Source organism: Rissa tridactyla, chromosome 12 (genome assembly GCF_028500815.1).
Source record: "Rissa tridactyla isolate bRisTri1 chromosome 12, bRisTri1.patW.cur.20221130, whole genome shotgun sequence".
Taxonomy (NCBI): Eukaryota; Metazoa; Chordata; class Aves; order Charadriiformes; family Laridae; genus Rissa; species Rissa tridactyla.
Window position 1 is genome coordinate 9,020,205 of NC_071477.1, and position 16,124 is coordinate 9,036,328.

Here is a 16,124-nt window from a genome sequence, read left to right on the forward strand (position 1 = left end):
GTGTAAGTAATTATGCGCCTAAGTTGTTCTTCCAAAAGGACTGTATGAGCAAAACCCCTTCCTATGCTGGGATATTGCATAGTTTCTCAGATGAGTCTAAATCTCCAAAGCAAATGATATTTGTGACTAAATTTTCTAAAATAATACAATTTAAATTATGTTGGCACTTAATTGTTGTGGTAGCTCGCAGCTCAGAGTGCAGCTTTTGATTGGCAAGATGAGAACTTCTGTGGCATTTGGGACAACTATCACCCAGCTTTTAGAGTTGGCAACAGCTGAGCTGGGAGCAGGGTTAGTGGTGACGCATTTTCTTTGGGAGCTAATCCCCACTTGGAATTTTTCAGCATATGAGAAAGCTCCGTCTGCGTGTCTCTGCTGTGTTTAAGTTTTGTGACATGCATTGGTATCCTACCAAGTGGATTCTCCAGAGCACTTCTGCATAGAACTGGCAGGCTCCTCCTCTTTGACAGCCTGTTTGCTGAAGTTGTTTACAGAAAAGAGAAGTTGTGTGGTGACAACTCAGGGTGTTTCTATTTTCAAAGATAGAGCACTCAGAATAACAGCTGCTTTTTTCTTTGATTTAAGAATAACTAAACAAATGCAGCTGATCTACCCAAGCTTCCCTGAGAGGCAAGCTTTCAGTCTAGACCTGCTTTGAAAAATCCAAATGTAGATCACTCTTCCACTTCTAAATGTATATTTCTTTAAATAGGCCACTGGTCTTCTGGGATCTAACAAAAGTTCCTTCAACTCCTTTATAGATTATGCCATGAGGAGCACGAATGAGCTTGGGCCTGTTGCAGAACCGCTTTGTCGGCCAGTTTGGCAGACGCTTTGGTTTTTTTGCCAACCTAAACAGCAGTCTGAATTCTGTCTCTCCCATGAAGGACAAAGAGAAAGCCTGTATTCTCTTCTCAGAACTTCAGTTAGCACCCCGTACTGGGATCTAAGGGTACCAGCCAGCCAGAACCACTCTTGTAATTTCTGCCCTCTGAGCAAGCATGTGCTGGTCTGGCTCACAAGGGTTTGTGGAGTAGGAGAAAAAAACCTTAAGGGAGAATAAAAAAGGAAAGTCTGTCTTTTTGAATACATACCTACAGTCAGTCTTGCTCTTATGGATGAAAACTTATGTGAATAGGTAGTTACTCATGCAGGTATCTTTCGGCAGTAGTCCATCAGTGCATCTCTGCTTTGGATGGAAGTGATGTTTCATAGCTTAGTCTTGTGATAAGCTGTACTAACTTTGAAACTGGTGCTTACGCTTTAATGGGTAGGAGAAATCTAACAACAATCACACTATGCATGGGCATTTTCACTTGTGTTCAGTAGGGGGGGAAAAAAAGAAACCTCACGATTAACAGTGAGTCCAATCCAGTTGACCAGAACTAGGGGGTTTTTTTTGTATTAATGCAAGTCTGAATTCACAGGCTCAGTAGTGGGATTCAGACAGGTCTAGCCACCAAGAGCCCTTCTCCTGTGGAGCAACTGGGCAGAAGAGAAGTGATTAGGGCACAGTCTTGGCAGTGGGAGAAAGGAATGCAGATCCTCTGGGGCTGCAGACTGTGTTGAGTTCAGCTCTTATATGCTCTGCCTGATTACGTATGTTCCTCTGACAACATAAACCAGGAAGTGTCCTTCTTACACACCCAACAGAAAAATGCAGCAGGATGCGGGAAGTGGTAGAAGTCTCAGGTATTTCATCCCTCTGTAGGTTTGGTGGTTATGACAAAACAATATCTTGCTGGGAATGCATGCTCAGTGCTGGCAAGGCTGAGGCACCTCTGAATGTGTGCTGATGTAAAGCTCCTGATGTCGTGGGAGGCTCAATCTAGGAAATGTGAGCTCTGATAAATTGTAAACCCCTCCAAGGTCAGGCTGGGCATGTGTGCTTTGGACCTGAACGCTGAAGTCCTGCAATGGTGCTAAGGCAAGATAAAGGAGAGTTACGTGCTGCATTTGCATTGGCCTTAATAATGATGGCATTGTAGTCTCATGCATTTAATGCCGATATTGTTATTAGTTATGACCAAAGGTCAACATGTTTGGCAATATAGAAATAGAATGGGGACAACAAAAATGATCAGAGAAGTGGGGACGCTTCCATTTTTATTTTTTTTTTAAAGAATTTTTCAGCCTTGAAACGGTGTTGATGGGTAACACTGTATAAGCATACAGATGCTCACTGTGGAGAGTGTGGAAAGGAAACGAGTAGCTACCATTTCTCTCAGTACAGCCAGAGAGATAGTGCGCGCACACGCACCCCCCCGCCCAGGTCAAAGTATTTGTTCCACAGTGTGAAGTTAAATAATGAAATTGCTGCATACTTTTGACCTACACAGAGATTTTTGTGTCAATGATTTCAGGAAGTAACTAGACAAACTAAGGAAAAGTGCGTGACAACTAAAAGCAATAGTCTGCCTGCAAAGTCTGGTGCATGACAGATCTGAGCTATGGGTTGCCTCAAATTTGAGTATGTGTCTGGGGAAAACCTACTATATTTGACTGACTTCTTATGCTTTTCCCCTGAATATCCCCTACTGGCGTCTGTCAATGTCAAGGTGCCCAGAGAGATGGATTCATAGATCTGTCCCGGTATGATGTTTCGTTTGCTTTAAAAATGTGGAGCAAGATAATGGATTATGCCCAAAGAGCTTACAATCAAGAGATAATAGATGCTTTAAGGCAGACTTCGTTCTCTCCTTCATCCTTGCTTTGCTCTCTTAACTTGTTATCTTGCAGTAATATGGAGCATGTGCTTGTTTGGAGGGCAGCTGAATAACTGTTTTGCTAGAGTGTTTTAGTAATTGTCAGAGGCAAAACAGATTCAGCTTGTTATTCCTGTCCCTTTCCTCCAAAGCGTCATTTTGCATTACTGCATTGCTGTATTAAAAGCTAAAAATGAAAAATCTGAGGAATGGATCCATGTGACTCTTCTTAAAGAAATGCTATGGATGTGAGTAATTTGCTTCCAGCAGTAAACATAGCAGGCTTTGGCTAAAAGGCTCTTACTGTCAGAAACCTGATTTATTTTTTGCATAGTGAGACAACGCAGATGGTTTTTATTGTGACTGCACGGAACTGGCCTGTTTGATGAACCCCAGCTGCGTGACACTGGTTAATTTAGCCAATTAACCTGTATTAGGCGAGCTCACAGAGCATTACCTCTGTGCTGAGGAAGACAGTGGTGTGTTGCACTGCAGGATGCTGTTGAGAATTCTACCTGTGCAATATGAGAAGTTAGAGAGAATTAGAGCCCTGCTCTTCAACTTTTGCTAGAGAGCAGAAGTTCATTTCCCTGCAACTGATTAGTCCTCGTTATTGTTTGGATTTTTTCAGACTTCTAGTGATTCCATATCGTACAGCTAAATGCAGCTGACTTTATCCTACTGTTTGGTCATTATATTCATATCTATGAGATTAGATTTATTATAAGCACTTTTTTTCAAAATGCTGGTGCTTAAGCGGAAAAACAAACTTTCATTTGGTGCCACAAGGCATATCAGTGGGGAACAAAAGTAACATGCAGAAAAAAAACAAACTTGTTTTACTTAACGTTAAATATGTTTTCCCTCTCCTGGTTAGCTGAGTTGCATTTTGGGACACAGTTTGACCAGGTTTCCTTAGACTGCTTTGCAAAGGAGTTGGGAAATTAGTGTCTGTGACGTATTCTATGGTTCTATGTCGTAGGTAATTGTGAAGTCTTTAGAGCGGGGCTTGTCAAACTCTCTTAGACCATAGCCAGTATCCTCTGGAGCTATAACTGGGCTCATCTATGATTGTATGAACGACACAACTTGCCGTATACCACTGCACAAACTTCCTCAGCCAGCCAAAGGAGTAATTTGTTAATATTTGAAGGATAATAAAGGTTTTTTTAGTGGCTTTTCCAGGTGGTGTGTGCTCTGCAGGAGGGAAATTAATGACAGTTTTCCTTTATTACATGGGTTATATTTCCTTCCTATCTGGTATGGTGTATGTCTGCACGGACACCAGTGCTGGCAAGTACAGTATAGGCTGCTTGCTATAGAAAGACTGTGACACAGGTCTCTGTCTAAAGAGTGTTGAGAATTCTGTGTGAAATACACAACCTTTATGCCTACCTCTTTCTCTACTGGTGCAGTCAAAGACATCAGTCAGAGAGACAGTCTCTCTTTCCTTTTATTCCCTGTGTTGTTTATTAAATGTCACAGTTCAAATCCTAACAGCTGGTGCTGCTGCTAAACGCTTCTGTGCTTTCTGGTCTTACTGACACTTAGGCCTTTGTGTCTTCTGCTACAGCCCCTTTGACACAGAGAACCTGTTTTTGTCCCCTGGAACCACTGCCAAGTTTTCTGTGGGTAGCAGGAAGAGCTCCTTATACAACTGGACCCCACCAAATACTCCCAGCTTCAGAGAGAAATACTACCTGGTGAGTATGCTGAGGAAAGCAAAATGCAAAGCACAGACCTAGGACTTGATTTTTGTATTAGATTAGGCTATTGAAGAACACCCTCAGAAATGTGAAAATGTAGCACTAAAGGGCCACTACAGTTTATTTTGGGGGCTTTGTTATTTTTTTTTCTTTTAACCATTTAGATTCCAGTTTAGATTTTGTAAAAGAAAAAACAACCCTGCCAAATATTCCTCTTGGCAGACAGAATGGTAGGGGTGTGGGCATCTGCTCTAATAGTCTATGGTAGGAATCAAACTAGGAACCATTCTGTCTCAGAAGCAGTGGAGCAAAATGGCATCTTAGAGGTGCTATGTGAAACAAGCCTCCTCTTCCTCAACCCCACTATTTGCCAAGTGTAGCCCATGGGAATAGAAAACCCTGTCCTCTTTCTCGTTCATTCAAGAGTGTATTGTTTTAATGGTTGTTTATATAATCCTGTTAATTCTGCCATACAGCTGAAATACTGATAACGTCATATATATGTTTCCCTAACATCAAGTCTAAGTCAGGTTTGGCATTGCCTCACCAAGGCAGCAGAATACGCAGTCGTCTTCAGAAAGGTTTATTACTTGTACAGGGTATGTTGGACTCTTAAAAATGAATATTTCCTCTAACCACTGCATTCACATCCTGTCCTGAGCTGGTGTGATAATGAAAGCTGCTTGGCACGGTTCTTCTTCCACAAGCAATTTTTTAGCTGTCTTGGTAACTCTCCTCTGAAAGATCTAAAGCGCAGTTACTGCTGCTCCACTTAGTTCATCCAGTGCGCTCTTAGTACTTTGTTTCAGTGGTTTCTTTGGTCCAGTCTATGCTGGCCTGGCTCCCTTGTGCAGAAGAGCCCTGTGGTTTTGATTGGTTTGGGTGCATACATTTCCAAGAGCAGGAAACCATAGTTCTCTATCTTAGGTGGTATCTCATGCTTTTCAATTGTATGTGTGTTCACTTACGAATGTTTGCTGCAGTCTGTTTTGCAGCAAAGGCAGAACCAAGGGGATGTAACTGATGAAGCTCAGCCCCCCAGCATACTGAGCTACTTGGCTGCCTGTGATTTTGATGTACATGGGAGGAGCAAGCCTTACAACCCTGCAGAGACAAGCGAGGCAGACTCGTTCAGCTCTGAGGATCAGAAAGGGGTAGAATCCAAAAATACAACTCCAGCTCTAGACCATAGGACGTTGCCATTGGTGATTATTCAAGAGACTGGTGCAGAAGAGCGACAACATCCTGTTCCAAATCGCACAACTCTAGATATCCTGAAGAAGACTCCGTGTGTGGATGGATTTCCAAATAACCCATCTGGTTTTCTGAATCGTCACAAAGGTAGTAGAGATTCTTTCAATCAAACCAGAAATCGCTGTCTGACAGAGCAAGAAGACATTAGCCAGAAAAGCTTGAATGCTGCAAATGACCTGAAACTAGATGGACAGACGAAGTCAATTGATAAGACTCTCCAAGAAGTGTTAAATTTGCTGAAATTACATGATGTGGGGCAAGCCCAACTGAAGAAATTGGAATACCAGGTTTCATCTCTGAGGGATAAATTAAAGGTATGGTAGTGTTTTACTCTTGGTAGATGGTGTAGCTTTCACTGTTACTCCTAAAACTGTAGGTGTTCCATGACCCTGAGGTGGGTTTGACTGAACGATGTATGGATGGCATGTTCCCAAAAAGTAAGTTTGGCCACCAGAGGTCAGGCGTTACTCAGAAAAGGCAGCCTTGAGAGCTAACAACACAGGAGCATTATGTTGCACAGCACCTCCCGGAGACAGCCTTCAAATGCTGTGTGCAGATCAAGAATCTGGAAAAAGAAATTAAGAAATGGCATGCAGTCATAAGTGGAAACTAGTCTGGGCTAAGCAGAATCTGAACCGTATGTCAGAGCCTCTGCATTTTGGTTTGTTTCTAATTTTTTGGATGTTTTTCAGATTTAGTATACCTTGACATGACTGCATCAGTCCATCAAATCTAATGTTTCCCCAGGATCGCCCAGCTTTTGCAGGCAGTTCAGTCTGTCTGACAAGTTACGTGATGCTGAAAACTTTTCTTTCTTTAGAAGAAAGGTCCTGGAGAAGAGCTTGCTGCAAGCAGTGGGTTGTATTGCAAATTTGGTAGCATTGTAGTAGATGGGGCCAGTGTGCAGTCTTGGGAGATAAGATACTGTGATACTTCATCTAATGTCTGGAATAATAAATGATGTTAACAAGACTGCACTGTCTTCCTATTCCAGTGCAATCACTTTAAAAATAGAAATTAAAAAAAAACAAACCAAGTGTTCTCAAAGCAGCCTTTCCAAGGGGGATAAAGTTAGTGGCCCCATGAAATCCACTATTGATATTGAAGTTCTTGGATAATTTGCTGGAATGCAACAGACTCCTAAGATTGCTACTTGTAGATCTGAAACAGGGAATAAGTGAAAATTGCACTAATGGCAGAAGACACAGAGAAAAATCAGCGCTCGTACTAACCTTAACAGGCATGGAAATCCAAAGAGGAATTCAGACAGTTTAAAGTTTTAAAGAATATTTTGAATTTAGTTAGCAACATTATTTGGGGATCAGTGCTGTACCAAGAGCTAACTTTCCTGATGTGTTAAGAATGAAATCAGAAAAGTAAATTGATTTGTTGTTGAGCAATATGAAAAACAGCAAAGAACTAATGCAAAATGGCTTGATAACTACAACTAACAATATTTTTCCTTCCATTCCACCAACAGCCAAAGACACTTCAGCACAAACATTCATCTATGGAAAGTTTAATGGTGGAGACAGTGCTGGAAAGTTTTGACTTTTTAAACGCTGACTGTAGTGCTGATGAGCTTTCATTATTTGGAAGCATAAGAACTGCCAGTATCAGGTATGTACCTGCAGCACTTCATTACAGGGCACACGGGAAAGGGGTAAGGGGGGCTGATCCCAGCAGCACTTACCGATACACTGTACGTGGCTGAGTAACGATTGTGCAGAGCTGCTGTTGGTCTCAACATCCAGGATAGAAACCACTTTTTGAATACTCTGCAATTCATAATTCAGAATACTTACCAGAATAAAATGGCACAAAACTTAAACTGAATTTGTGGAAAATTCCGCAGAATGATACCTGCAGGCTATGGTGGAAGGTCCAGCACGTAGGACTGCAGGAAAGAGGCTTATGGGGACAGTGCTGAACAGTTCTGCACTAGTGAGGGAGAGCTACGAGTAACTTATAGAGCTCTTCTACCTGCTCTTTCTTTTGAATTCAGTTTTGCAAGTTGCATAGCACTGAAGATTACATTCCAGAGCTATGAGCCTGATCCTGGGAGACTTACTACACTCCCAGTATCATTGAGTTGGGAGAACACCTAGGGATTTGTCTGTTACCTGTGCTGCTTTTGCAGTTTACCCACTGCAAATGAGCCAGCAACTCAATTCACATTATCTGGAAGCATCTTTTACTAGTATTGATTCTCCAAAATGGGATTTCGTGGGATCAACTGATCTGGTATTAGTGTCCTGGAATGAGTTTTAGAAATAAAGTCCTCATGTTTTTAAGAAGTGTTATAAATGCAATAAAAAATGCTGTTATCTGTTAAAAGCCACCTGTTTTGTACTGCAACTTGAAGGCTGCTATTGAGACTGCACATCTTCATATTTTTTTAATGATGAGAGTTTTAATCTTTTTTTTTTTTTCCCCTCATCTCAACAGCACATACAATGACAACACACTTCAGTCCCTCAGCTGTGACACGAGAACAGAAACAAAAGATGTGACTACTGGTGATGACAACTTAGACACACTTTTGATAACTCATCTGAAGCTGTGCAAAGGTCTCTTGCAGGTAAGGAATAGCCTATGGGTTTCCAGGGCACTGGTTGTAATTGTTGAGTCTGATTACAGACAAAAGTGAATATGTAGCTGGGTCTCTTATAAAAGCAGAAAGACTCAGAGTAGAAATTGAGTCCAAAAAATGCAGCATATACATGTGTATGCAGAGAACATGTCATACAAAACTCTGCTGCTTTTTTTCAGCCTCTGGGTTTTGCTGGTAATACCTTTGTGCCCAAAGCAGGCCACTAATGCAGTAGGACAGATTTGGGTTGGATTGTGTATCGATAACAGGTGATCAATTTTGTAATGAATGAAGAAAAAACTAATACTACTGGAAAGAAACTGCTAGCATGTAGGGCAAGAAAAGAACTCTTATCTTCCCTTGAGACCTTATTCCTCAGTTAATTTTGGTTATAGTGCTCAAGTACGTTATCGTACTCAAGTATCACCTCCGATGTGGATGGGCAGCAGAGGACAGTATAACTGCTGGTATTGATCTGCTACACAGCTGTCAATGGACAGGGGCAGAGAAGAGTGTCAAATACCAGACAGCCTGTTCCAGCATAATGTGGTTTGTTCACCCTGTTCTGCTGAGCAGCTTGGCGCTCACAAGTGACCTGTCCGTGCTGTGATGGGAAAAGAGGCCTTTTGAGAGCGGCTGGTGTTTCCTCACAGATTTTAGAAGTTTGATTCTAAGAAACAGATCCTCATTCATCTTGAGCTTGATACTGCCTTTGTTTCAGCTACTAAGATATGCATGTTGCATTTCAGAAACTGACGTCACCAAATGTAGCCCAGGTTGTCCAAGAGAGCATTTTGGAAGAAGTATCAGAGCAGACGCGAGTGCTGGGGGATGTCTTGGATATGTCTGTTGAAGAAAGTGAGTAACTGCATTATTCCAAGGCATGCCAGAGATGTGAGAGGTACAGGTAACTCTGCTTGAGCTTCCCCAGATACGCCAGGGTTTCATTCTGAATTCCTTAACAAACATTCACATAATTAAAACAGCTCTTATAAGCCCTGTTTTTTCTAAGAATCTAGATATCTTTTGTTTGGTTTTTTTTTTTTGCCTGCAAGGAAGGAAAAGATTTGAAGAAGTTTGTCTGAAAGAAATAGTAGCTCAACTGGTGGGTCTTAGAAACAGAGACGTTACAAATGATGGAGTTTGTGGCTAAAGAACAGCAGAATAGCCTTAATAAAATCCTTTGTTATATCTATGCTTTTACTTAGTAAGCAAACAGCCCGACTTCTCTACATATTTGCAGGAAAAGTTTGGTATGCAATTTTTCCCATCTTAGGCCTTCCCTCTACCAAATTCTTCTATTGACTGTTGGATATGACAGAACGATAAAGGCACAGTGGGAGACTTCAGAGGCTTTTGTTCTCGTCTTGGTAAATACAGCAGCAAGAATGCAAATTTTAGTTGGAAGCACTTGCTGACAGATTTTATCCTGAAGGATGTGGGAATAAACTGTTCCCCGGAGCCAGGCTTTGAAGGGCCTTTGGCACAATGTGATGAGGAAAGTGTAGGAGTCTCAAATGCAGAGCACAAGTTCAACATCTCTATAGGTAAGAGTGAGAAATGACAGGGTTTAAATGACAGCGAGAAACCACAGGGTGTTGCTTCAAGTGCTCTTCTGAAGTGTTTGCTGAAAGAAAGCCTGCCTCAACCTATGCACCTGAGGTTCAGAGTTCTCCACTCGTGAAGGTACCTAAGACAGGATCTCTAAAATGCTTAGAAATGGCACGTCTCCTGCCGGTAAAAGTGGAAACAGTTAAACTCACAGAACGTTCTTCTGAAACTTGACTCGGATGCTGGGATAAAGTAAATAACGAGAGGCAGGAGAGCTGCTAGGCGTCTCATTCAGGTCTCATAATGACAGTTTAGGAGCTCAACCCAAGCTTGGTGAAATCAATGCTTGCAGATGTTAAAATACTGGCAGCAAATCTCCAGCTTTGAACAAAGCCATCTATATAATGCAAATACACATTATGCTGACACTCTAGATATGCCATCTGGTGCCTAATTTCTCATGTAAAATCCAAAATCTGCTAGAGCTCAATAACTTTGTAAATTGTGTGGGTTTTTTTATTTTATTATTTGGTTTTTTTAGTTATTCAGAAGACTAAGAAGAAGAAGCACTATCTGAAAATCTGGAGTGATCTTGCAGAGCCTGGCAGCGTCCTGTTCGCTTCAGCAGAAAGGTTCTGTCACGCGCTAAAATACACGTTGACGCTCAAAGTGAAGGAAAAATACCCTGGTCAATTAGAAGCAGGTACCAATCCATTCCTTGAACACAGGGCCACTCTGGTTTCATTTTATTGCACAGCTAAAAATTGGCCTGGTGCATTTTACAAAAGAAACTTTTTTTCTTGTTTTAAGAAAACTTATTTTCTTGTTTTAAGCAGCTTACATCTAACCAACCTTTCATTTTCTCACTTGTTCTCTTCTGTGTTACTTCCAGTACTGCAGAGGTTGCAAGAGCAGATCGTGACCTGTGACGGGTTGCTCCCCTCTCCGCATCTCCAGACAGAACCAGTTACTTTATTCCAATTTTATAGCTACCTGGAGAAACACCACATCACCAGCCTGGAGAAACACTTGGGAAAACTTGCGAAAGAAGGTAATGGCAGCGCTTGTCTGCTTTGATTGAGCCCACAAGCTCAGCAGCTGGCTGCTGCTCGCCTGGTTACTGCTCAAGATACACTTTCACAGCAGCAAACTGCCCCACCATTGCATTGCCAATTTGTTGCCATTTTAATTCCCGTTATGACCCTGCAAATTTAATTAGAATAGGAAAGGCATGCTTGACTCCCATGGCTAACCAGGTAGAAGCAAAACAGGTGTGAAGATGGGTTTATCTTAAGTGCCCTAAAAAGCAGCGGGTTCTGCGATATTCTGTTGAAGTTGGCAGCAATCTAGGGCTGAGTAAACGTCTGTAGCTTCGTGTGACTATTGCAGCTGTAATCAGACACAGATAATGGCAATAAAATTTCAGAGGTTACTACCGCGCATTTTCTAGCATGAGGTAGCCGGTGTCTCGCTGAAGCCTAGTCCAACAAGTGAAAGTACTTTAAAACTTTGTCTGTCTCAGAAAAGAATTATTTTAAAAGCAGTCCTGATATTGGCTGTTATCTTTAGTCTTATTTTGATGCAGATAACTCATCTGGTGGGAGACTAAGAACTTCTGCATTCCTAGTCAGTGGAAAACACCTGGAATATTCTTCAAATTGAAACTGACAAACTGTCAATCCAGTGCCTGGTTTCTTTTCTTGCTTTTTTTTTTTTATTTTTTAAATGTGGAGGACTTTCTCTTTGACCAGTACAGCAAGATCTTTCTGAGATGTTTAAAAGTATTTTCCTTGATCATGTTTTTCTTATTTCAGGACTACTCTGTTTGTCCCAATGTCCAAAGGTGCAGGAGTTGTTTTGCACTGTGTGTTGTACTCCAGGCACCCAGGTCCTAAAACGAGTAGGGCTTCGCTGCGCCTTGTGAACTGATATTGTGAAATAATAATCTCTGCTCCATTTGTCGGACAGTCTTGGCATAGGAGGAAATGGAACAATGCCAGGGAAAGAAGACAGGATGGTCAAAGGGGCAGTCGTCCCAATTTGCTTCCTGCCACGCTCAGCTTGCTCATTAGCCATGGGAATAACTACACGTGGCTACAAGAGATAGAATTCGGGAGGAGTTTGTCTTCTCTTGATAAGGCCTTCCTTTGTCAGTCAGTGAGGTTGAGTCCTTTCGCTTGCAGTGATGCTAATTGAGGAGCTGCAATGCCCTGGGCGGCTGAAGACTCTTAAAAAGCTGAAGGGAAAGCGACTGAACAGACTCCAACCTCTACCGCAGACTTTGCGCCTACTCGGGATTTTACAGCTGGATGACAACCACCGCGTCAGCAAAGCAGCCACGTCCTGCCTGTCCCGCGCAGCAGCGAACAAGAACTTCAGGGGACAGGTAAAGACTGCCGTTCTTACCGGCTTTTCTAAATAGGTGCTGAAATACACAAAACTTGGTTTATCCTAGAATAGCACTATTGTCCTCTCCGCACTTCATTAATCTATTAACTAGAACCTAAACTACAGCAGTGCTCACGTGATCTGTCTATATCCTTTATTTACGCTCAGATATGTAAAACAGTGCTTACGTCAATCTGAATGCAAGTGCTTGATTATGCTGAAGTTTATAAAGCCCTTCTCCCCACACCCCCCCTCGCCCCCTTCTGTTTTTTCATTAGGCTCTCCTTTTTTACACTGGTGCTTTAACTGACTGTGATGCAAGACTTCAGCAAGCTGCATGTTTGGCCCTTAAAAACCTCCGAGTAAGTATTTACAGCTCTCCTTTTGATGTGTATGTCTGGCCAAAATTGCTAGATACAAAAGTGTATCCAAGGTGCGGATTTTTTAGGCTGGTGTAGGGTTCCTTTTTCAGCTTCCTTCTATTTGGAATTTAATGAATTCTTTGGCTACCAAAGTGCCGAACTATTAATGCTATTATACAGAAGCCAGCAGGCAGAGGGAGCTGCAGGCATCTTGGAGTGTCTCGGTTTGATCTGACAGGCACAGGACAATGGCAGAAAGGATGTATTCCAACTTCTGCCACATTGTCAGTGGTGAAGGACAGCAGGCACTGACCGGGGCCATCCAGCATGTACTAAAATGAGCCACAGTCAGCGATATAGAGAGTCAGCTTTAACTATAAAAATGTAGAGTTAAATCAGTTCATCTTTTTTTTTTTTTTTAACAATAGCTGATTCTAGTCAGAAAACAAATGTAATGTTTGCATCGCCACTACAAGGTGTCACAACAGATTTAAAGCTTTCCAAGAGTTATAAGTCTGCAATAAGTGAGTTTGCACACGAGGGATTATTTTGAGTACAGGTTCTGCAAACACATAGTCACAAGAGAGGCTCAACAAATCAGAGTCTTATTCTCTAAGTCAGATTTGCAAAGCAAGTGTTGTCCTTGCACACCTCGCATTAACTCTTTCAGTGAAGGTCCTGATTGTTTTATGCTAATTTAATGGTACTGCAGCGGTGAATTGTACCCTTGAGCTTTTGCGCTTTTCCACACCCTGAAACAGGAGAGAGAATAGCAGAGGTGAGATCATGCTCAGAAAAATTAACTGCAAGCTGGTATGTTGGGGGAGAAAAGAAAGGTCACAGTCGAATTCAGATGCAAGAAGAGACGTGAGTTAGTGTGTACGTGTTTAGCGTGTAAAAACGTTCATCTCAACGCCTGCTGAAAAGCTACTTTTGCAAATGTTTCTTTCTCAAACAGGGTGTGGAGAGCATTGAGCAGGTTGCCCACCTGTGCCAATCTGAAACAGAGGATGTGAGAAACGCAGCCAGGGAAATGACGCTATCCTTTGGTAGGTCTTTCGGACAACTTTAGAATATACATTCTGAAAAAGTAATGTGGAATAGTGAGACCCAGAACAGGCCTGAAGTTCAGCCTGAACACGTCTAGGAAAATGGAGGTGTTTCATGAACAGCTATTTCATACCATTAAGATAAACTTTGTACCACATACGATAACCAAATGCCCCCATTAAATTTGTCGAACCAGACCAAGGCGATTACTGTAGGATAAAGTGCTTTAAGAACCACTGGACTTTTTTAAAAGGTGGCAGATAAGCACTGACAGTGCTGACAGAGTACTTCTTAGTAGCAATACTGGCATCAGCAGTTTTCTCCGAGATTTTGTAAAGAGGACATTTGAACCAGGCAAATCACAATAAAATCTCTTCTAGCCCTGAGGTCAGCTAACCTGATTTAGAGACCTTCTCCGTAGCAGAACAACAACAGACTCTTTGGGCCCGGTAATCTCTTCTAGCCACCTACAAACTGACTGGCTACTTCTGATTTTGATGTTTCTGCTCTTCTTCAAATGGTTCCACTCTGAATACTGGAGGGGCAAAGAGTACAAACAAAATGGATTTATGCTGGTTCGTTACCTGTCGCTTCAGCTGAATTCAGTAGCTCTGCGGTGGAATTGAGCTGCTAATGAGATGTCAGTGTTCCCAATGTGCCACTCTCCAGGCATTTGTACTTGTCCTGAGCATTGCCCGGGCTAAATACCTTCCGTGCCCCGCTGCTAGCGAGGATTCCAGCTCATCTAGAGCCAGTGATTTCCCTGTTCTGTTCCTAAAAGCACTTTGGTTCACGTTTAGTTCTGGGGATCTCCGGACTTGCTTCACAGAAACACTCAGATTCACGTGTATTTCAAAACAAGTTTTCCAATTGCGATGGTTCAAATCGTTCCACTCATGTGGAAATGTTTACAGAAAGCCTGATTTTTCCATGGGGGCTTCTAGCAATTCTTGGAAAACTATTCCCTTGGAGGTGTGCCTGTCACTACTGGGAGTTCTTGTTAGTTCTGAACAGGGTCACAAGAGAAGTATTTCTAGAGCATCACTTTTCTCTGGGTGTTTCTAACTGCTTCCTCTTCCTCAGCATGGGACGTACTTTCTCTTTCTCCGCAGGTGAAAAGGGACGACAAGCCTTTGAGAAAATGGACAGGATTTGCTGTGAATTGAGAGAAACTGTACAACAAGAGGCTGAGATTGAAATCACAGTATTTTAGTAGTGGAATATGAGGAGCTGAATCGCACCCTCCTCACAGCCACATCTGGGTACCTGAGGATTTTGTTGCGTTGTTTATCAGTGTCTGGTTTACTTACGCCCTGCTCTGCACCTGCTGCACACTGACCCAGCGCAGGCAATTTCCAAAGCGGGAAGAGTTTGCAGCCTGCACGGAGTAGACTGGAATACATCTTCTCGCTGTCTCTCAGCACGAGGTGAACTATCAAGTGCTGGACAGATGAAAACTAGGATCTCTCAGAATAAGGAACCAGGTTCTCTCTCGAATATTTTAAAATCCCCATCTCGCTGGAATTATCTGCCCCTGCTCAAACTGTAAGTCAAATATGATCTATTTTCCCATAAAGTATTTTACTAATTTGGCATTTCTCAGAGGAGAGAAAGGATCACTCTCCAACAGGCTATCTAGAAACTAGCAGACAACAGATTATTTACATCAACTGCCGCATACGTTAGCAAAACCTAGCAGCATTGCTTAGTGGTTTCCTTCTTTTGTACAATTTAGTTGCAGAAGAAAAGCTTGTTACTGCAAAAGCCAATTTCTTCATAATCGTTGCAACTCAGGACAGGTTTGAGCAAGGACTGACAAGGCTGCAGTGAGCGTCTGTCCTCAGCAGTTCACAACAGGAAGGTATGTCTTGTATTTGCCCTGTGCAGGTCTGTCCAACATGTGCACAGCTCTGTGTAAGTTGTTTTGTTGTGTTTTAAAAAAAAATTTATTCATTTAGTCATAGATCAAGACTCCTCATAATCACACCCCTGCTGTCAGGCTCCTTACTCAACATTCAGTTAACCTAGTGGAGGGTAGCCACAAAGAGAAGCCTGGCTTCAGGTAAAATACTTGAAAGGGTTTGGCTTGTGTGTATATATTTTTTTTTTATATATGTATATTACTTTTCAGTATTTATTTGTTGGATTTCATACTGTTTTCTAAAATTCTAATAAAACATTTGAGACAAGTTCTTGCAAGTACTTCATACCTATGTGCTTGTAGCATTGGGGATAGGTATAAGGCAATAAACCCCCAAGGGAATTAAGATACTTAACTGACCCACATCTCGGGCTCATACACAGCATGTCACGCACCCACTTCTCTATTCTGTCCGTGAGAAGCTCAGGCTCGTACCGTTGGGACAGGCTGAGCTGCTGTTCTGCCACTGGGATTTAGTTTGCTTCACAGCTGAAGTCTTTACTCTGAGCAGCAGGACCGTGGGGTCTGGGTCCTGCTGTGCCACAGCAAAGTAAAACTTCACGGGCTGCTTATCTTTGACTGTAACTCTGCTTT

General features: G+C 42.2%; 1 protein-coding gene across 11 annotated transcripts in view; it reads left to right on the top strand.

Moving 5' to 3' along the window:
* RIPOR3 (RIPOR family member 3) overlaps positions 1–15,798 on the top strand; it is a 53,251-nt gene extending 37,453 nt beyond the window's left edge. For all 11 annotated transcript variants that reach the window (XM_054218364.1, XM_054218366.1, XM_054218368.1 and 8 more), the window contains 11 exons: positions 4,279–4,408; positions 5,395–5,979; positions 7,146–7,285; positions 8,114–8,246; positions 9,008–9,116; positions 10,351–10,512; positions 10,702–10,860; positions 11,993–12,195; positions 12,476–12,559; positions 13,518–13,608; positions 14,722–15,798. In XM_054218364.1, coding sequence (XP_054074339.1) covers positions 4,279–4,408; positions 5,395–5,979; positions 7,146–7,285; positions 8,114–8,246; positions 9,008–9,116; positions 10,351–10,512; positions 10,702–10,860; positions 11,993–12,195; positions 12,476–12,559; positions 13,518–13,608; positions 14,722–14,822 — 1,897 coding nt within the window. In that variant the 3' untranslated portion in view covers positions 14,823–15,798. The remainder of the gene's footprint in view (positions 1–4,278; positions 4,409–5,394; positions 5,980–7,145; positions 7,286–8,113; positions 8,247–9,007; positions 9,117–10,350; positions 10,513–10,701; positions 10,861–11,992; positions 12,196–12,475; positions 12,560–13,517; positions 13,609–14,721) is intronic.
* Positions 15,799–16,124: the final 326 nt, after the last annotated feature.